The sequence below is a fragment of the Crassostrea angulata genome, chromosome 7 (assembly GCF_025612915.1).
Source record: "Crassostrea angulata isolate pt1a10 chromosome 7, ASM2561291v2, whole genome shotgun sequence".
Classification (NCBI taxonomy): domain Eukaryota; kingdom Metazoa; phylum Mollusca; class Bivalvia; order Ostreida; family Ostreidae; genus Magallana; species Magallana angulata.
Window position 1 is genome coordinate 18,970,878 of NC_069117.1, and position 23,135 is coordinate 18,994,012.

The window sequence follows — 23,135 nt, forward strand, 5'->3', positions numbered from 1 at the left end:
AATCAACAAGGATTTTTTTTAGGCAGTTTACAAATATATTTCTGCAATAAAGCGCTTTGTGATATAGAATTTAAACATTATCGATGGAAACGGATTTACTTATAATAAGACTAGTGTTTACTTGTTTCCAAATCCTTGCTTAATTACATGTATGCATCATTATATACATATAAAATTATTGTACGTTTGATTAAAGAAAGAGGGAATAAGTCTTTTAGAATAATGAGGTGATCGAATACTGTCGGAAATAAACACTTACACTTTTTAAACTATATTGCATGCGCATGAGAGAGAGAGAGAGAGAGAGAGAGAGAGAGATTATTACAACATTATCACCTTTATTACGTTTTTAAACAATTTACCTGTAGTCAATTTAAACATGCTTTTTAATTATAGGTACACGTATCATTTGATTAATTTCTTTTGTCTTTTCTCGCTCTTATAGTTACTGTACCACAGTACGTACATGTATACACTATATTGTCAACGTATATCCTCTGTTACGGTAATCCACATATGCGACCTTTTATTAGTTATCTTAAACTTGTGATAAATCTACCTAGAGACGTATAAGTTATTAGTATATTATCATAAGTTTCTGATCTACTGAAAGTTAAACAAAGCAAAAGCTAAATTGACAATCTTAGTTGCGTAGAGCACTACAGCGGAGACATTTTTTTCTCTCTCAGTTAAGGGGTGTATTCTGATACAGGTGTGAATGCCTGCAAGGCTTCTTTTACCCGTGTTTACCTGTCATGAAACCCTCTGCTAATACGTATACACCGGAAGAGATTTAAAAACAAAGGGACTAAATGGTGTGTTAACATTAAAGGTCCGGCCGGACCATTTTACGGGTCGGACCTTAAATTATACGACACCGGTCAGCAGAGGATGCTCATTCCTCCTAGGCACCTGATCCTACCTCTATCTATTTGGAGGTCCGTATTGCTCTGCTTTGAATTTTTATTTCGTTTTATGGATTTTTGAGATGGTTGACGATTGTTATCGTCATTTTTTCATTAAAGTAAGAAAAAAGGGAACTGACTCCGTCAATTAACAAATTTTTGTAGGAGTTTTTTAAACAGATCAAAATGCATAACTATACTTGTTATACATGTAGTATGGATAAATCTAGAGCTGTATGATTGGTTAAAAGCCAATATATAGAGAATATATTAAAACAATATCAAGGATTTAAAATTTATTTAATTTTAGTAAACCTGTGTAATGCAATATACTACAATATACAAACGAACTACGCTGAAAAAACATCATCAACAACAAAAAAGAAAACCTATGTTTGATTTTTGAAAAACCCAAAAAAAGCGTTTTAAATAGATAAAATATGTACACTCGTCAGAAAAAATTAAATCAACTATTTTGAATTAAAGAAAATTTCTGTAGATGCAGTTTCGTGGCTGCTTAGCTTTGACAGAGGTTGACTAGAGGAATGGCTTGCTGAGTTAGGTTTGTATTTCTTCTGTCTGTCGATGAACCTCTTGCAACACAGTTTTCCCCAGTAAGTTCTCAACTGTTTTTCTCTTGCAACAAACAGAATGAATATGAAAAATCCTTGAAATGTTGTCAGTATGGTAAAGATGTAACTGAAGACGATCCTTGCGTCCTCGATCGCTAATATACCAAAGATCCAAGTAAGTCCTGCAAAGAAACCAAAACAGAAATAGATGAAGATTTCAAATTAACTATATCTTTAATGTCCACTCTACACTATCTGAATCAAATAACAAATATGCTTTGCAAAAAATGAAATTTTTAAAAAATGACTTATAAAGTTAATCATTTGCCTCAAAAGATTGTTAAAAAATACAAAATAGAAGTATTTAACCAGCAACTAAATAGAATAAGCATACAAAATGCATACCCAACAAAATGAAAATTGATACAGCTGCTCGTAAGTTCATCATTGCTCGTTTCGATTCAGACTGATTTGATTGCAAGCCTTTAGGACGATTTAATAGAGTTTTTAATACTAGTGCAAACACTATACAATTTACAATAATGATTAAAGCAACGGGGAGAAGGAAGGCATAGTAGAATGGCGTCGGCGACATCCAGCAACTGAAAGATAACCAAAAGCATCATATACCACCACATTAACGCACAAATTCACGTATTTCGACGTATTTTTTTTTATTCAATTAAGTTTTTAAATTCTGCACAAAATAAATTCAATTCTTTGAAATAATCATAAACTTTATAGTTAATCTCTTCTTTTTTTACGATTCTACACAATCACTTACTAATATTTCCCTCCTCTATATAAATCATAATCAACTGCCAAAACACTGACAACGGGGATCAAGGGTAATCCTGTATAAAATTAAAGATCAATTCAAAAGGGTAAAAAAATTCAGAACGACACTTTAACATAACTATTCACGTTTTCCAACAAGAAACATTGGAAAACAATTTGAAAAATTAATAATATTTTACACCCTATTGAAGAATATCAGGTTCATGTTTGAACTATTTCACTTTTGATAATTTCTTTTAATAATTGGACATATATTCGACCTACCCCAAGCTGGAATTGACGCCTTCAAGATAAATCTTGGAACATATGTCCCTAAGACTCGCACAAATCGTAAATATTGAAGGAATCCCTCGACTAACATCCACATAAAGGAAACCAACAGGAAGTAATGCATCAGAGCCGCTACAGTAATACAACCATAATAGCTGTCAGTACGCTCCATTCCCGCCAAAAATATCACCATCGAGCAGAGTAAAGCCAAAGAGAGGTTGAGAAGTGTTTGCTGTCCTCTGCCTTTTCTTAGCTGTCTATTTTAAGATAAAATGAAATAAATACTGAATTTTTCATGTCTGAAAATCTTAGTATACGTCATGATAAAGTGATATAATAGATATGTTCATTGCAGTTTTGGAATTTAATCATGAATATCACATTGAAAGTAAAAATAAACCTACTTGAAAAGAAGAAACGACAAAACTGTTAGGCCAAGCCCGACAATGGATAGACTGAGACCAATGATTGTTATAATAGAGAGAGCAAGGGTGTTGTCCTTGTCAATGATGTCACTCTGACCCTTAACATCCTGAAATTTAAAAGAACGTCAATGAGGATAATTGTTTTACGCAATTGACTCAATTATGTTGTCTAATATGTACATTCATTCAGGTAAGAACGTGTATCTGATACTGAAGACTTGCAAGTAAAATGGCAAAGTTGGTGAGGTGATCACACTCGCATACGACGAGTCCATCTTCCACTTCCGTTCTTTGGCAACCCCTTGTCGACCATCCACCGGAAGTGGCATAAAGAGAGTGATTCCAGAATCCACATACCGAATCCTCAGTGATCTGTAAAAAGTACACACAATTTGTACAAAATTTGGCAACAGAAATATGAAATTGTTGACTCCTTAGAAATGTTAAAGATTAATTATTTGTCATATTTTACTTTTAAGAAACAATTTTAACAATTTTCAAATATTGTGTTTTATTACTATTCTGAAAAGATAAATTCATTTGTCTCTTGAGAATTTTTTATAATTCGTCATTTATAAGGAGCAATTGTCTGTAAAAGATAAATTGGAGTTTTAATTCTCAAAAAGAAATATACGGGCGCATATTTTCAACATAAAATTAAACACCATCATCGTAATATACAGTTGCTTTTATGGTACCGGTGGTATGGGACATCTGTCGATTTTAATGTGGATTAATGTACATTAAAATTAGAATACTTTCAGTGGTTTAGATTTTTCAAAACACTATTGAATATTCAACCAAAAAATACCTTTTGAAAATTTTTGGAGAGGTAAATAATGTAGAAACCCCAGCGGGAATCGAACTCATGACTTACAGATTCGTAGTTAACCCCTAACCCACTGCGCTACGCTGTGTGTTAGGTGACTCTACTGAGAAAGAAACTACTTTTATAATTACAAACCATTTCATTGTTTATTTTGATAAACAATACGTCACAACATGGAGGTGTCCCAAACCACTTTAAGTGATCCTTACGTTTATAGGCTTATAAATTGACCGAACGAAATTTCTTCCAAGATCCAAGACGGATTTTCCATTCGAAATAAGTGTTGCAGATGCTACTTTCCCATTCAGCTCATATCTCTTATTCATTTGTCGAACTTGAAATATTTTCGTACTTTCAAAGATGGTAAAAATAACCCTTGAATTGTTTCCTGTACAACAAAAAAATTATAAAGCGAATTTATGACGATATAAATCAAACTTTAAAATAAAATTTATAGTAAAAGTAATCTAATATTTTAAAATATGCATTTCAACTTTGAAACTGTTAGCAGAGTTCAAAACGTTAGAAATGAATCTTGCTCTAAAGTGTAAGTTAGCCAGAAAATGGCTCTAAAACTGTGGTTTCAAAAAAATACCCTGTACAAGATCTTTAGGAAGGATAATAGCCGTGTCAAAGGACGTAATGTTGATGCTATCCTCAGCATTAATCAGACCTATTGTGTCGTTGTCCAAAACCACGTCAATGCCTACATTCTTCAACTGAATACCTTTAAGGTATTGAAAAACATGGTTATACGTAAAATCAGGTAATCACAGATTAAAAAGCTCAGCAAGACAAAGCATCACCTTTATGAGACCACCTTGATCCCAACACCTGTATCTGAAAATCATAGTAACTGTTAATGATCTCTTATATCAAATTATTAGATATTGCTGTGTGGTTTGGCTCAAAATCATATATCATAAAATACAAAATTGATCATGAATGATGTAATATCATATGATACAACATGTATGAAACAATCATATGATACATGTATGTTAGTGTAATATATTATATCATGTAATATGATACACTATTGTATTTATGCTATGATATCACATTATATCATTTCATATGATTTTCTATCTTTTGAAATTATATTGAATAACATGTTATGTAAATGCATGATACGATATTGTATTATATGAAATGATAATGTATCACCCATAGTTATATCAACTATTTAACACCCATAATTAGAGAGCTCTATATCAACTGTTTAAGTCTGACGAGGTATGAGAAAAAAATACTTCATTTTGTAATCAACTTCAAGACCATAACACAATATATTTACATCTACAAAATATATTCCCTCTATTTCTTACGAAAACTTATAGTTAATTCATAGCTCTATAGAAACAGCCAGACTGAAATGTTCATCGATTTGTCGAAATCTACAGCGGCTGAAACTTGAGTAGAAATTGACAGGTCTGAAATTGACACGCCCTGTTTATCGATTGTTCTAAACCTACAGCGACCTACAAAATATCACGGACTGCACGAAATAATCATGATGATGCCAGACTCTCAGTCTCACAGGAGACGATTAGGCTGTTCCTTTTAGCTAACCTACTTACGTACATTAACAGTAATTTAGCGAATTTTACTTACTTTTCATAATCAAATTATTGATTTGTTAAAGAGAGATGTTAATATAAACAATAAAATGCTTTCTTTGATGATTCATGCGGGTTATGAATGTAGCGATCATTGCAGAAAAAAAAAAATTCTGCAATGTCGCTACCTTAATATCCCGAATGAATCACCAAAGAAAGCATTTTATTGTTTAAATGAATCCATCTAAAACTTTAAACCACCTAAGCATCTAGATAATCAATATCACTCTCAGTATCTCCGATTCATTTTAAACCATTGTAACAAAGTTAATTCAAACCCTGACTACTTTTTAGGTATAGTATATACATGTAGAACCATTTTAACAAGACCTTGGACATTCGGTAGGATGTAACTATGTATTTCTTGCGTCGAAACAAATTAGAAATGACGCGGTTTCAAGCAAAATATGCACTGATTGCGGTATTTGCTCAAAAGCCAGACAAATCTTGTTGATTACAAAGAGCCATGGCTGAGTGGCCAACAATAAAATAGACAGGCCTACGTCACATTGCTTTTTGACACAACTACCCAAAGTCCAAGCTTTTGTTAAAATGGTTCTATTACATGCAAGGTTGAATAAGTACTATTATTTACATCAATATGTGACCAGCTCCAAAAAACATTAACCTTCTCCAGCATCTGAAACTCATGGCTTAGATTCAGCATCCAAGCATGTGGAGTGCATCAATATCACAAGATGTATAATCAGTTCAAATTTGGTAAAGATTGAACCAAAAATGATGATTTGTCTATCAAAGGGCACCTGCTCAAAAAACTTTAACCAGTTCCTAAAACTTTAACCTCATCCAGCAATCTGCATCCAAAATCTATGGCTCATATTCAGCATCCGATACTGTGGAGTGCATCAGTATCACAAGATGCATCAGCTATGCAAGTTTAGTGAAGTTAGGACCAGTAATAACATAGATATTGTCATCAAAGGGCACCTGCTCCAAAAACTTTAACCAGGTCCTAACACCTTAATCGCATTCAGCATCCAAAACCTTTGGTTCAGATTCAGCATCTAAGCATGTAAAGTGCATAAGAATCATATGATGCACCATCCAAGCAAGTTTGGTGAAGTTGGGGCCTGTAATAACCCAGATATTGTCATCAAAGTGAATCTGCCCCATAAACTTTAACCTGCTCCAGACACCTGAACCCCCTTCAGCATCTAAAATTCATAGCCCAGATTCAGTATCCAAGTCTTTCAGGTCCATAAATAGTCCCAGATGCTTGATCCATGCAAATTTGGTGGAATAATTTAGATACAGGATCTGCAACAAAAACCTTAACCAGATCTTGACGCTGACGTTGTCACCTGGTGTACAGCATAACCCACCCACCCCCAGAATTGGTCTCGGTGAGCTAAAAATGTGCAAATGGTTTAATATAGAAAACGAATACCTTAAAAATACTGAAAGACATGGTTATACATAAAAATAAAATGTACAAATGATTTAATGTAGAAAAGGTTGGTTTTATTTTTACCAAACATACCAATCACAGGCGAGTCTTCGGAAGTGACGTCGGTAACAGCCACAGCAAAAGATTTCTGGTAATTCCTGTACTCTGTGCCATTAAGGACAACGTTTCGAGTGATTGTTTCGACACTTTCCAAAATCCTGAACAAGAAAATCAAGATTTTTGAGTATTTTTATTTAAAAACATAACACAAGTATATCTTCTGTGAAAGTCTTTGTTTTGTTGTATTTGCAAATACAAAGCTGAAAAGGGTAAATCCTGAATTAAAAATACTACCTATATGGCAACTCAAAGGCAAATGGCAAATGTAAAGTTGTGTTTTGTGCTAAGGAAATTTTCTGGCCATATAATAGGGAAATAACTCATCTTAGACTGTCCGTATAAAACAGACTCTTGCTTTCCTATTAGTTGTCATCTTGTTTTAATATTACCTGGTAGTACTGCTGCCTAGAGTGTGGGCATTCATCAGTATCTCTTCAGGAGCCTCGAGTATATTCGACAGCGTTTGTAATACAGAACTCGTAGTCTGCAAAGAGAGATTCTTCATAATAAAAGGTCGCCATTAATGATATGTTGCGAAGTTTGCCCCTACATCGCATGAATATACTTGTATTAAAACTAAAGCTCAAAGTAATTTTTAAAATATTAAGGACATATTTAGCAAACCTGCTCAGATATCGATGAAATGCTTGCGACATTTTCTAGAACCATTGACGTGAAAACAACATCTTCGACAGTGAGATCCGATGAATTGCTGGTGAGATTGGCGACATCTGATGCTACTATCTCAACATTGCTATCATTTGTAGGTACCTGATATGAAGCAAACATTTCACATAAGCGTCAATTTTGTCTTATTCTTGACTCAAAATTCCAGACATTTTTTTAAACAACTCCCTAACAACTGTAAAATTGTTCGCGCCCCAAAAGGACATTACATTGAACTACTTTTATTAAGCTTGATAGAAAAATTATGTATACATACATTTGACAGTTTCTTTAATGCCGTCATATTAGCGAATGACGGGTTCAGCAGAAACTGACAATTGGGATTAACCGTCACATTCTGGATTTCGGCTGGCGCCGCTGTTCGCGTGTAACATAATCCAGACAGTAAAGGCTCGGAATCTGTCCATCAGGAATAAAAAAAATATATACATTTGTACATGTAGATATAACAATTTCAAACACCTATGTATGATAGAGATTCAAAACAGTTATGTACCTGTCAAGAAAGCAATAAAAACGTTTCAATCACTTTTTTATGGTCTCCAATATTGACAGTAATTAAGTGGAAAGAAAATTAATAACGATGTTTTCAAAGCATGCTACGATCAGTTATTTTAAAAAATAAAGATGGCTGTCATCAAGCAATACCCCACTTATCGCCACAAGACTATACCTGTGATACAAAGCTCCTCAGAATATGTCATGGATCCATTACCAACAGGCTTAAAATTGTAAGTAGACTGGAAATCAGGACTGTATTCAACGGTGCAGTATTCTAAAATGGAATATTCTAATGGAAACATTGTAAATATGTACCTCTATACTCTGGAAATAGCACTGTGTAAAATATCTATGGCTTGAAGAATGTGGTTATATTCTCAGAGAATGTTGAAGATGGGATTTATCCTAGATAATTCAAAGTTTATAATTATAAGGTTCATCTTGATGGACGATCTTTCAAAATAAACATTAAACAAATAATTTTTAAAGACGTAAAAGGTGCCCTAACTTTGGTTGATATAAATAAGGGGCGCTTTGCAAATGAAATATATTTCTTTGGGGTCCACTGAAGCATCATCACAAAGTTGTCCATGGCCAGATACTGTACATGTACTGACATGCATTATAAATACCAATACTTGAGTATTTAATATTTGATGTGATTATGATAAGACTTTTCTTTTACGTTGACGGGTAGGAAGTGTCGGAAAAAGGGACAATTTACCTTCGTTGCGAATTTCAAAGGTGTTGAAATCAACTGAAAGGGCCTGTCTTCGTCTCCGTCTACTATCAAAGGATCTGGTTCTGGCTGATATTGTGACATTATTCAAAAGATAATTCATTGCTTCTGCTGACTTCCATTCCTCATTCGGTCCCACAAAATACAGTAAGAAATTTAGAGCGTTCCTTTTTCTGAGCCTATTTAAAAAAAGGAGAAATTAATTTTAGAATTGGACCTTTTTCATATGCGAAGGATTTGTAAATATTTAACTGAATAATAGTACACATGAATATTGTATTGTCTGATACGATATAATATTGTATCATGAAAACAATATTTAATTGTCCCATATCATAAAATAAATAACATTGTTTTAAATGATATTAAATGATATTATATAAATAGTGCCTGTTTGGGAGGGTAACAGTTGAAATTGACACCCCGAGAAAACCATTGTCAACCGACGCGAAGCGGAGGTTGACAATGGTTTTCGAGGGGTGTCAATTTCAACTGTTATCCTCCCAAACAGGCACTATTTATTTTGTTATACTGAATGTCTTTTTTAAAATTTTTAAGAAAATTTTACTGCTTTTATATAGGAATAACGTGAATTCTACAGCGAACCGTACGCGCATAATTTTCGCGCATGTAACATTTTTTAATGTTACCCGTTGCTAAGTGCATTGCTAAAGCTGAGGGTAATAGTAAATATTATTAACTGCGTCTTAACCAATCAGATTTCAGTATTTAACATGAAAGTATAACAAAAAATCATATCAACTTTAACATCAATTACTTATAAGCAAGTTTGAGTGAGGAAAGACAAATTGTTCTTAGCATCTTTGATAATCAAGATCAGTCTCCAGATATGAAGCGATCCATGCATTAATGTTTCATACCCATTGTTGCATGAAACATGAAAGTCATAGTTGGTTATGACGTCAAGCATTTTCTCCAAAATCCAGCTCCAAAACGCTAACTAAACCTGAACTGTTATTTAACTTGCCTAAGCATCTGAATAATAAAGATCATATTCCGTACCTGAAGACATGACCAGTAATTACTTAGATATGGCAATCAAAGTGAACTTTTAAGATTGAGCATGCAAGCCTGTTAAGTGTCCCCAGATTCTCAATTTAAGCAAGTTTGGTGAAGTTAAAACAAGTAATAATAAGATTTAGGTCCTACTCTTAAACCTTTTAAACCAACATCACCACAAACGCTGAGGGTATATCATAAAAAATAAGCCCTGTCTACCCAACCCACCCCCACCGACTTCGACACAGTGACCTAAAAATGGACAACAACAAAATCATTTGTCCCTGGCTTGTGTAAATCAGACTTTAAAATGTGTGCCAGTCAATGTCAATTCAGTAAAGACTCCCACCAAATTTTGATTTTTTTTTAATTCTCAACACAAATACATACGGTATACTAGTAATTCCTATGAAGCCTAACTGTCCTCCGCTGACAGGGCGTATGTCTCTACTGACAGAATAGATCTTGGAAAGAATTGCTCTTCTTGATTGTCCCAAAAGAGATTCCGGGCTGGACATGTAGGCTTCCACCAATGCGTCTTGTAACGAGAGACTTCCGGTCATAGAAACAGTTGCATGAAAAATCGACACCCTCTTTTCTGTAACAGATAAAATAACGGTTAAATAGATCTTTGGCTACAACAGCTACACATTTTATGTGAATATTGAAGGGGTATCGTCATGCTTCAGCTTTTAAAGTTTCCAAGAACGAGGTCGACAAAGCTCGAAAAAATCCCAACTCGAAGCCGTGCATCATGAAGTACCTGTATCCACCATGATTCGAACACCTCTCTGCCGATAATTATTGTCTATATCCATCCCCTAATCACGATGAGCTACATCTACGCAGAAGTCAAAACGAACTAAAAAAACTGCAAACTAGTTATGATTCGTTATAGATGTAGACTCTGTTGTAACATATCGATAAAAGAAATTTTGAAAAGTTCTGCTTTAATAACAGTATTTTTACCCATTCATATTGCTAGCAAATAAGCATATATTTGGTAAGTAGGCATAAAACAACGTGTAAACTCATAATATTTTATCTTGGTTTAAACAAAAATATGTTTTATTAAAGACAGATAATTACACGATGTTGTATAATCAGCGTCGCTCAGTATTTCTCGACGGGCGTGTGCTATTTTGTTTTGTTATACTTTCATGTTAAATACTGAAATCTGATTGGTTAAGACGCAGTTAATAATATTTACTATTACCCTCAGCGTTAGCAACGCACTTGGCAACGGGTAACATTAAAAAATGTTACATGCGCGAAAATTATGCGCGTACGGTTCGCTGTAGAATTCACGTTATTCCTATATAAAAGCAGTAAAATTTTCTTAAAATTTTTAAAAAAGACATTCAGTATAACAAAATAAATAGTGCCTGTTTGGGAGGATAACAGTTGAAATTGACACCCCTCGAAAACCATTGTCAACCTCCGCTTCGCGTCGGTTGACAATGGTTTTCTCGGGGTGTCAATTTCAACTGTTACCCTCCCAAACAGGCACTATTTATATATTGTTATACTTTCATGTTAAATACTGAAATTTGATTGGTTAAGACGCAGTTAATAATATTTACTATTACCCTCAGCGTTAGCAACGCACTTGGCAACGGGTAACATTAAAAAATGTTACATGCGCGAAAATTATGCGCGTACGGTTCGCTGTAGAATTCACGTTATTCCTATATAAAAGCAGTAAAATTTTCTTAAAATTTTAAAAAAAGACATTCAGTATAACAAAATAAATAGTGCCTGTTTGGGAGGATAACAGTTGAAATTGACACCCCTCGAAAACCATTGTCATCCTCCGCTTCGCGTCGGTTGACAATGGTTTTCTCGGGGTGTCAATTTCAACTGTTACCCTCCCAAACAGGCACTATTTATATATTCGCACAGAAAATTCAACTAACGTTGCCGCAAAAAGCATTGTTACATAAAAAAAAATGTTCAATACTATTCAGATTTAAGCATTGTTTTCACTCTATTTTAACGCAACAACAATTTCAACTGCACGTGCCTTGAATATGCATGTTTATAAAGAATTGCAAGCTCTGTATATTGCTAATAACCCAATTTGTGTTTAAATTTTGGATGACTATTTTAATTTTATAACTGCTATGGTAAAGCATACTAGACATAAATGGAAAAAATTAAGAACAGTGCCGAATAGTGCGTTGGTAATTAGATATCCCAAACTTGGAGTATTAAGGGGCGTTTTCAATTCTCTCTCTCTCTCTCTCTCTCTCTCTCTCTCTCTCTCTCTCTCTCTCTCTCTCTCTCACCATTTGGAACTGCGTAAATAGTTTTGGATAGCACAAGTCCAACCCCTTTTCTTTGAATATCGCATCTGTATACGTCTGAATTTGCTGAAGCCGAGGATAAAAACATTTCCTCGTCTGGTAACTCTGGATTCCACTTCATTATTTCCCTCGAATAATTAGTTTCGAGAACAGTTAACCGATCTACAATCGCGCCCCCTTTGTACACAGAATACGTGTCAGTTTCCAGATGAGGTGCAGGAAATTTACAACTGAGATTTCCATTCAAAACTACGCCATTAGTATTGAATTTTGGTTTTTGAAATTCCATTTGAAGTTCACTTGAACTGTCTGTAATTATACAAAAAGATATTATATTTCACAAGATTAGTCGACTGTGATTTTATCTAATTGTGATGTTAATACATGTGCATTGTACATTCACTTCTTGTATTTTGACTGATTTATAATGCATTTTAGGAGAAAACCAAAGAAAGAAAGATACATGCAGATGTTTATATATATATGGAAAAAATATGTTATTGTTGGTTCATATGGTTATGAGGGAAGCGGTCATTGCAGTTTCCGCGGGAGGTACATGTATGTACATGTATTTCCTTCATACTCGTATTTTGACATCCACTGAATATTGTCTATACTTCTATATCTTAGATAACAATGAACTACCAGGAGGTGAATGTACACGAAGTTCACAATTCACATTCAGTTAACTTGGATTAAACAATTTAACAAAAATCGGTTTAATTTACAATCAATTGGTTGAAAAACGTTTGAAAAACTCACACATCCTGTTCTTTTTGTTGGTTTGGCAGACGACACTCGCAGCAATGCTACAATTGGTCGCGCTGGATATTTCCATGCTTTCACTGAGACGTATAAAGGAACAAGAAACGGGCGATTCCACTTCAGAAAACCACACTGTAATGATAAAAACAATATACTAGTATGTCATCAATATGAATTATTCTAGTCTCGTTGACTAATTACGGTCAATCTTCTGTAATTTAAGTGATGATAAATTGCATTCATTTTATTGCATTTTATTGCCACAGAAAACTTAACATGTTTAAAAACGAAGGTTGTTCAAACACATGTTGTACCTTATTCAGTAATGCTTATTTATCGATTTACACAATCATGCAGTTAAAGACACCCACCTGATGAATTGAAAAGTGCTAAATGTACAAGGAGCCTCAGAGTCAGATGTCGATCCTTGACCAATTGCAATTGCAAAAGTGTTCCCCCGTTTTGATTGCAAACTTCAATAGCGTCCAATGGTTGTTTAGGATCTTTGGTCAACAAATAGCAAGAACCTACATCCTCCGCGCCAATCCACCCAGACGGACAAGTATTTAGATCTTAAAAAAGTAAATATTCTTTACAAAAATATATTGCTAGTCTTGAAACGCAGTCTTTGAAATAGTGATCGTAGGTAAAAATATGGTTTTATTTTTGTTCTAGCTCTCTCGGATTGATAGTGGTCAGCACCAGAAATTATCAGAAATGCATGAAGTAATATTATTTGATGTTTTTTTTTTATCTTCTGGAAATCCAGATGACATTGTTTGTGTCACTCGATCTGTAAATGCCTACTTGGTTTAAAGCTTAAAATGTCTGCCTCTTTGTAGCAGAGAAATGGAAGGCGTTCGTTGCAATCTCTTATCTGTAGTTCTTGATATAAATTGTTGACCCCAATACAGAAAGGATTGCCCTCTGTCCAAGCATCAGATATGTTGATTCTGAAAAAGAAATTCAGAGTCAGTACTTTCACAAAATATGTAGAATGATTTAAGTATGATGCAAATGCCTTGTCAATGATTCAATGGCTATTGATATTACAAAGAGTTGACCAAAAAAAAAATGAAAAACAATTCACTGCATTCGAAATAGATTCTTTTAAAATACCAATATCAAGACTTTTGCATAAGAATAAGCAACCTAAATAATAAACTTGAACCTAATGCGGACAGTCAGTTTAAAGAGACACTACAGCTCATTTTGCGCAAATTCCAGGAAACGACTAATTTCAAAGTATGAACTTAGCAAAAATTACGCTCTGTGAAATACAATTTCAAAGTTCGAGTCAATATGATATAAATTCTAAATTCCGGAACATCTTTGATACGCAATCGCGAACTTAATATTGCAGTAAGAAGATTCAAATCCGTGCATGCACAACTTTTATTCTTTTATTGAACTGTGTTTAAAAAAGAAATTACCAAGATGAGAAAAAGAAGCTGATGTGTCTCTATGAAGTCTAATGCTTCAGAAATATGGGTGGTCATGAAAAAGAAAGAATCCGATCAACCTTAAAACGTTTTAATTTCTTTGGCCAGTAATCTCTCTATCGTGATGTAAATATGTAAAGCTCTCTACGTAAATATGTAAAGCTCTCTACGTAAATATGTAAAGCTTTCTATGTAAATATGTAAAGCTTTCTATGTAAATATGTAAAGCTTTCTATGTAAATATATGAAGCTCTCTACGTAAATATGTAAAGCTCTCTATGTAAATATGTAAAGCTTTCTATGTAAATATATGATGCTCTCTATGTAAATATGTAAAGCTCTCTATGTGAATATGTAAAGCTCTCCTTCTAAAGCAGATTAATATAGTCTGAAAATGTCCATCTTTACTCAGCCCTCGTAGTAAAAAAACCCATTTGGGAAACTACTTGTATTAAAACTGCGAGGATAAAAACTATGCTTCAACGGTCAAATAGCGACCTTCAAAACTTGATCAATATATGCACGTTACAAATATCAAGCGACGCAAAAAAAAAAATTCGTCTTACAAACAAACATGGCAAACAAAGGTTGGCAAATCTGTAAATTGTTATTTCTGAAATTTTAGTAAATTCAAGCGAAACTTGACATTGATAAAGCGTTATGCAAAATAATATCAGTCCAATGTCTGTCAGCGTAACAGCTCATAGACTATGCGACATCAAGAGGAAACTCAAAGGGATAGATGTTAGAGAGGCTGGGTGGTCAACAAAACACTAACCAGATCTGCCTTAAACTTTTAAATACACGCATGATATCTTTGGCCATAATTATCATTTAGTCAAAAAAAACACCCAAATATTTAAGCTTTAAAATTTGAACAGTTTTTTTCAGACTTTCTAGAAAGGTTTATTCGCCGCGATGAATAGAATGAACCTTAAGACTTTATCATAATTATTACCGTCTTCCGTAAGACAACATCGATGTGTCCAAGAAAATGGGAGGGGCTCCATCTGAGACCAGGCTTCCATACTCCTCATATCCCCCTGTCCAAACATCTACAATGCAGAGGGAATGTATATGTTTTACGATTTTTAGCCTTATGTGAGTAAAAGTTTATTTAATACAGAATTATATATAAAGTATTTTAAAGATTTTTTCTCATTTAGAAACGCTAAAGAGCAAAACTATGGGAGAATGCTTCTCCATGTACCTGTGCGAGGAAGATATGCAAAAGGGTCGGTTTCATTCCCATCGTGACTTAGTCTGATTACTACTGGTACTATAAAAGCTCTTTGCTGTCGACAAATTGTTTGGGCTTGGTAAAAGGAGGCTGTTTGTTCAACTTTCTGGACACATCTTTTTCTTTTTAAAGCAGATCCAATTTCATAAAAAGTTTGCCAGTTGGGTGGACAAACTTCAGCACTAGCCGTATAGTATTCTTCTGCAACATTACCAAACTCGCACAATGTCAATTTCATAAAGGAAAAATCAAATGAAACGCGATCATGCATACATGTGGGTTTTTTTTCATAGTTTTGTAAATGAGCAAATTTAAATTTGTTGAACGCTGCTTTAAAATAGTTTCTTTTTTTCGATTTTACCAAGAAAGATATGATTTTACAGTTTTAAGATGTCAGCAAAATAATATAGACACAACATTTGAAGCATGTCATTAAACAATTCTTTTGTAAATGATTTAACTCTTACTTGATTTCTTGGATAGCACGTGAACAGTTGCTGGCCCTGCACTGCTTCCGGAGTCCGCAACTTCAATTGGTTGTATTTCGATAAAATATTCACCAGCATCGAAATCGGTCACATTATTTATTGTCAGCGATGGTTGGCCGAGACTCCCGCCAGCATATTTAATGACCAGATTTCTGATATTAATATTTTCAGCGAAATCTGAATTCTTCTCCTTGTGTTTCCAAGTCACCATATAATTTTCTGTCAGTGGAAAGCTTACATTGACTGAAATCGTGAGATTAGTTTCTGGAAACACATAGTAGACGTCTTGTAGCAGAGATACTGAGAGCCGTCTTTGCTGTTGAGTCTCTGCAAGTAAACATGTTTTATAGTCATTTAGTCAAGTTTTCCTTTTGATTTTATTCAGTTTATAGCTTTCCACCATTCTTAATAAAAAGAAAACATTGGATTCTTTCATCAGATGGCTTACTACCTATGCTTTTAGTTTGTTACTTATGAAATTAAAAAGGATGCCACCTTTCCCTATATAACCCTATATAATATGGCGTGGTGATACGGATATATAACCATATTATGGGCGTGATAAACAGATACTAGATGTGCGATCATCCTGTACATTTGAGGATCAAAATGTTAACATTTTTAACTGGCTTGTTTCTGTCCAAAACTGTTGTCAAAAGATGAAAAAGCAATAAATACTAGTTTGAGGTTTTACACGATGCTCAAATGTACAATATGCCGCAAATCCCTCCAAAAGCAATATCATCAGCTTATAGAAGCAGGCTTAGATTGTAGCTGTCGATTTGGTATCCTTTATTTATTGTTTTTAATTTCAAGACTAGATCTTTTTTAAATTAAGTGAATAATGTTCGGTAACTGTCTCCTTGCCAAACTCCTACATTGCATCGAAACCAGTCTTTAAACTTGCGTTGAGCCGAACGCACGCTCCTGTGCTTCAATATGCAGAATATTGTGATAAAAGTTCTAACCAATTCCATTGGTTAGATGACTACTGGGGTAATGCTCTATCTATAGCTACATTGCCAAACGCTTTCTGTAGGTCAATGAATGTGACAAATGTTGAAGTATTCAAGGCATGGCTTATGCCTTCGAATCTATTTTTAGGACGGAACTGTAAATCTTCGCCGCTGCACATTGCAGTAGTGATAACTACTGATTGCAGACTCCTCTGTAATGTAGTGAAATTGCATGTATAGTCTAGAGTCCGAGGATTTGACTTTTAAGATTGGGTAGATTACTCAACGCCATATGAACAGAGTAGTGTTTGTATCAAATTTAAACGAAAACATTTTGCGCAGTATTCATTTTTTTTTTGAGATATAATATTCTCAAATTTCAAGACTTCATAAGGCAGCTCGTCAATCCTGCAGATTTATCCGCTTTGGATTTGCTGACCACATATTTATTCAATTAAGATACTTCAATTATACCTGTTTGTCTATTTAGATCAGTGTTTGATTGGGTCTAACATGCGACACCTTAATTAAGTGATCTTCAGGATTCATAATTTTGAAGATTGGTGGATTTTAAAATCTATCTTTCCTGTAAAATTTCTTACTTTTACGAGACACGACAATTTATATCATCAATTTTCACTGGACTTCAGTTCATACTAAATGTCATAAAATATACGACTACGTGATGGCCTTGATTAAATCCATAGCCGCATTCACAAACTGTACAGTCTGATTTGATTGAAGATTTTGGCCAATTCCATTAGAATAATTGAAAATCATAATGATTCGCAAGTGCCCCATTTCTTCCAATATATATCATGGCTTACAAGCGAAAAAAGTGATAACTACTGATCTAAATGCGAAATAACGCAGGCGTTATAGCGCAAATGAGCGTTTAAATGGCGTAAATCAGGGACACGATATCGCAAAAAGGGCGTTATGTCACTCGCAAATCAAAACTACGTTTTATAACGCAAATTCAAAGTTGAATTAAGATCGTTATTTAGTAAACACTAAAACGTCTATTTTGTGTTAAAACTGATTTTTGGTTTTAAATGATTTTTTAAGTTACTTCAATGATATTTTACAAAACTGAATGAAACTGTACTAGACTTGCTTACAATTGTGATTACTTTTAAGTAACGGTGAATAGACGGCAACTGTACATAACAGAAAATCGGTATACATACATATACCGTAGTTTATCTCCATCTGATTTTAAATTAATGTATTAATTGTAAGTTCATAGATATATGAAAGTCGTGCGTCAGCCACTCAGGTTAGTAAGAGTGGCAATGCTTGTCCATTTTGAAGTCCGAATTTCCTTCCGCTTTACAAGAAGCTATTACCGGTTGAAGATTTTCCGTGCAAAAACAAATGATAGCCTTTTTCTTAAATAAACAGTTGTTCAATGACAAAGGGTGTCAGGGTTTTTTATAATGTTTTAAAGAAAAAAAATTGTTCTGGGAAAAAAAACCTACTTGTTTCGTAATAGATACTGTAACTATTATAATACTGCTCACCTAAAATCAACTGAGTTTGTTTACTCTGTGTTATCTTTCTTCATTTTTATTTGATCGATGATTAATGTGGCGTGTTTACAATCTCCGAAAGAGGATATAATGAACAAATAAATGTAAGAGTGCTAGCTCACCAGTTAGACCCTGCAGGAAAAGCAACACACAAACGAAGGTCTTCATTGTTCTGAAAATAATGATTCTGATATATGAATATTGATAATCAACATATAATATCGAAAGGGGCGAGAATAAATATATTTATAAATTAAAGAATAGTAATGTGCATTTTAACGCTGCTTGAGGATTTCGTTTTTGTTCTTTTTTTGGGGGGGTGGGGGGGGGGTGGGGGGAGGGGGGTGGGGGTGGCAAAAGTATTATTTTAATAACTGTTTCTATATATCAGTCCGCCCCAAGTAAAAAACTTGAAGTATATTAACCGATAAACAGCTATCTGATTCGATGTGACGTCATCATTCAGTCATGGAATTTGTCAATTAAAGATAATTATAACGTAGAACAATATTACATATCGACATTGTTTCGATCGACATTCATCAACCCTGTTAACTTGTACTTTATATCTAACATAAAACAATAAAAAATATATAAATACATGGACTTTCTAAGTGTTTCTGTACTGGCAGTTGTCTTACAATCTAAAAATCGCAGAGGTATATTTTTCCTCATGACATGCTTGTGTTTTCAGAGACAACTTTACAGATTACACATTTCTGTTCAAATAAGCGTCAACAAGAATTGTTGTCAAACCTTCAATCTTTGACGTTCAGCGATTTTATCAAAGTGGCCGTGGGATAGAAGGCACGACGTGGTTTCTTGCTTTAATTGCCTCAATTTCATTCAAATCGGAGAATTCGCTTATCCGTTTAGATTTTTACACTTTCAAGGTATTTTTCAAGACTAATATAAAATAAATCAGTGGACATTCTGTAATAGCAGTAAAATTTTGTCGACAAATTGATATACGATACACAAACCTGCACGATGGATTTTACTACATGTACTATGAAACCACGTGCATATTCTGTATTAAATACACAAGGTGTGAAGTGTCTTAGATAAATATATCTAATATAAATAGATATACAGAGGCACCATACGAAATCGCCTTAATGACAATTCTTTAAAAAAAAGGAAATTGACTTTTTGATCAGTAATAACAATTTCAAGAAATGATTAATTCGCCTACCCTTCTCATCCAATTGTCTTCATACCTTTTGATTTGTAAATAAACAACAAGTCGAGTCAATTGTTGAGGAAGTGCGCATGCCCTCTCCACTCTTGTCAACTGATGCGTGCTCTATTTTCAAGCGCACCCACTAATAGTCATCATAAGTTACATTTGTAAATTAAAACCGGTTTGATGAAAAATGATTTAAAGTATATGAAATGTTATTGTTTCGCTGTGGAATATTCTTAAAAGAGAAAATTTACCTATGTGCAGTTTAAAGGTATTGCAGTCTCTTTAAGTATTTAATAGTAAGGTTTTCCTTCAGAATAACCTTTTGAAATAAAGGGAGTGTTGTAATTTTAATTTACTCATACTGATGCGGATGAGAAATTACAGGTACACGAAGTTGCCGGAAACTATTAACGCCATTCGCGGATATTATCTATTTATGAGCATTTAATGAAATGGACTTAGCTCTCTCTCTCTCTCTCTCTCTCTCTCTCTCTCTCTCTCTCTCTCTCTCTTCTCTCTCTCTCTCTCTCTCTCTCTCTCTCTCTCTCTCTCTCTCTCTCTCTCTCTCTCTGATTTAATGTATAGGTCAAGCCTCCATGCGGCAGTGTTTAAGAGGAGGAGCGGTAGGATTTATAACACTTAAAATGTGGAAATTTCTTCTCCCACATGAGCAAAAGTACACCTTTTCACACCTGAATGATAACACGTATGATAATACTAACTTTAATTTTCCGTCAGCTTTAAAAGGTTTGTATCTTCAATAAAAAGTACGAGGGCTAACACTAGACAGAGTAAATGGATTCATTTAATTTTATATGGATGTTAGTTTAGAAAATCGAGAATACAAAGTCATATAGATGTGCTTGTCATTAGTGCATATAAAATATCAAAATATTCTACATAGTGTATATACACGTGTGTAGAATCAGGTATATGGCATTCCTACTAGCTCTGGCTAGTGGGTTAACCCTTTAACTCGATCGGTAGAGTGCTGGACTGGACTGGCGTGCCAGAGGACCCGGGTTCAAACCCCAGCAGGGGCAAAGAGTGTCTCTGTTACACACGTTAACAATTTCCATGAGTTAATTATTAGTAATCCTAATTAGCATTAGAAGGCAATCGTGGCAAAAACCATCGGTCAATTCAAATCCAATTTACTAATTTTATCGTGAATTTGGATAAACTTGTTTTTAGAAAACAAAAAAGAAATTCAATGAAACACCTCTATAGGTGAATTTAATAGGTAAACTTCCCCTAGTCTAATTACCGCGAACCCTGATCTCCCTCAGTGATCGTCAGTTAAAATACATGTGCTTATTACAATTAACTTCCGAGAAAGAAACATTTTTCTCTATTTGGCGTTCATACGGTTATGAAGGTATGGAGAGCGTTATAGAAAAAAAAAATTTAAAAAAACCCCAAAGGATATCAAATAATAACATATCCAATAGGAGTTCGATTTTCATATTTATTTAGCTTAATGTGTAGCATAAAACTTTTATTAATCTGCCTGCACGTTCATCAGAAAAGATATTAGATGATTATTCCTGCAAATAATAACATTAAAACTATAACTGTGTTGTCAAGCTTACTGTTAGTAATAGAATTATTCAGGATTCAGTTGTTAGTATTAATAACAAATTATCACTTGATACATTTAAAGAGATTTATATTTTACTATAATGTTACATGTATATGATTCATCTCATCTGAAACACATAATTAGAATTAATGACCATAGATTTTAAATTCCCATCCGAATCATATCATACTAAATGCACAAAACACACTAATAAGTAGGTATTCTTTATTGATAATAAAGAATATTATCACATTAAGCATATGTGTTTCTCAATACTTATTGAAGAATCTAAATAGAATATATATTTAACAATATTTATTTAATTTAATTTTTTTTAAATTAAATCAAAATAGCGTAAAAAATTAAACAAACCAGTCTAAAAAAATCTAGATAAGAATATAACGTAGCTAGGCTGGTTAGCATCTGCTATGATTCAAAACACACCAGATCTTTCAGGGATCAAATCAAAAAGGACAAATCAAGAGAAACAAGGAAATGTGGAAATTTTAAGTATTGTATTGTATTGTTTATTGGCTAAATTCAAATGAATTATAAGCTGTTGAAACATATGTACATAATTATAAATATATAATGCTACACTCTATCCAATCAAAAGTAGATCTTCCCATGTGATGCGCAATTAACTAAAACAGGTTTAACTCTGGCATTTATGCCGTCACACTTTATAAAAACATTGTAGTTAAACTATATATGAAAAATTTCACTCTTTCATTTTCATTTCATTCTCTTCTTAATTTATTTAGTGTCACCTTACAATGACAATGAACTTTAATTTCAATAAACTGTGTTTACAGTGTAGAGAAAATAAATACAAATTACATTGTGAAGAAGGATTAGTACATTAACCAAGAGAGCTAACTCTCAATAATTGTATTTATAAATTTACAGAAGCAGAAACTACAGAATACCAATTATATTGTCACCACATACCCTTGCAGTTGAGACTGATTGTTTTCAATCAAATAATCAGGAATCAGAAGAAAAAAATTGAATTGTAAGATGGATTTCAATTGATCTTGATGTTTCCCTTGTATGATTTTGTGCTAAATGATGAAATCTTATTTTTAGAAATAAAAGGCAAACATTCTTTAAACTTGTACATTTTTGTTCACCTCAGAAAATTAAAACCTACGAATACAGTTATAGTGGAAAGTTGGAATATTATAGTTTCAAATTACGATTTACTTACATATTTTGTCTATCCTCCTATTCCATGTGCGTATATGTTTGGAATTTATTATGAGATGTTTCGAGTGAATAAAGAATTATGGATGAATTTTAATTTCCTTTGAGAACAATTCAGTACAGTTAAAACAAGAAGTGAACACGTAGTAAGGCCCTAGATAGTTGGTTTTCCTCACCTTTTATTTTGGTACTGTTAAAATCACTTAAGGGTATATAACAAGCAATGGAGAATTAACTGATAAGGTTTGTAGAAATGTACTCAAACGGCATGAGTCATGACCTCATCTAACCATTTACCGGTCTTGTTACATAATTTGACAAAGAAAGAAAAATTCGCCTATTTTTCGAGTTTAATGGACCGGCGTACGGCAATAAACGAGGGGGAAACAGTTATTGAAAAATCTCAACAAAATCATTGACGTCTCACAAATACAATTTACCAAGCGTTCCTTCATTCTTTTTATTAGATATTTATTATGCTGTCGACCTCTTCTTCGAAAATATATATATATAACAAGTTAACTAAGATTCTCTGT

The 23,135-nt window shown here is 33.6% G+C and overlaps 1 protein-coding gene and 1 long non-coding RNA gene across 3 annotated transcripts in view; one reads left to right on the plus strand and one right to left on the minus strand.

Moving 5' to 3' along the window:
• Nucleotides 1-13,765, plus strand: part of LOC128192036 (uncharacterized) — an 88,207-nt gene extending 74,442 nt beyond the window's left edge. Inside the window, exons 2-4 of the long non-coding RNA XR_008244498.1 lie at nucleotides 12,991-13,121; nucleotides 13,322-13,545; nucleotides 13,640-13,765. This is a non-coding gene — a long non-coding RNA (uncharacterized LOC128192036). The remainder of the gene's footprint in view (nucleotides 1-12,990; nucleotides 13,122-13,321; nucleotides 13,546-13,639) is intronic.
• On the minus strand, nucleotides 1,187-22,714 carry LOC128192031 (uncharacterized). 2 transcript variants are annotated; one of them, XM_052864429.1, is made up of 24 exons: nucleotides 22,604-22,714; nucleotides 18,745-18,794; nucleotides 16,114-16,461; nucleotides 15,617-15,847; nucleotides 15,365-15,461; nucleotides 13,772-13,917; nucleotides 13,336-13,536; nucleotides 12,962-13,096; nucleotides 12,182-12,508; nucleotides 10,284-10,491; nucleotides 8,859-9,052; nucleotides 8,307-8,408; nucleotides 7,890-8,032; nucleotides 7,571-7,717; nucleotides 7,336-7,430; nucleotides 6,920-7,044; nucleotides 4,395-4,526; nucleotides 4,009-4,187; nucleotides 3,193-3,342; nucleotides 2,950-3,077; nucleotides 2,540-2,802; nucleotides 2,262-2,331; nucleotides 1,883-2,079; nucleotides 1,187-1,659 (listed from the first exon to the last, which is right to left on the minus strand). In XM_052864429.1, the coding sequence occupies exons 2-24, from the start codon at nucleotides 18,788-18,790 to the stop codon at nucleotides 1,376-1,378; spliced, it is 3,948 nt and encodes a 1,315-aa protein (XP_052720389.1). In that variant the 5' UTR covers nucleotides 18,791-18,794; nucleotides 22,604-22,714; the 3' UTR covers nucleotides 1,187-1,375. The 2 variants fall into 2 exon arrangements, with proteins under 2 accessions (XP_052720389.1, XP_052720390.1); XM_052864430.1 differs by lacking the exon at nucleotides 22,604-22,714 and adding an exon at nucleotides 19,818-19,894.
• Nucleotides 22,715-23,135: the final 421 nt, after the last annotated feature.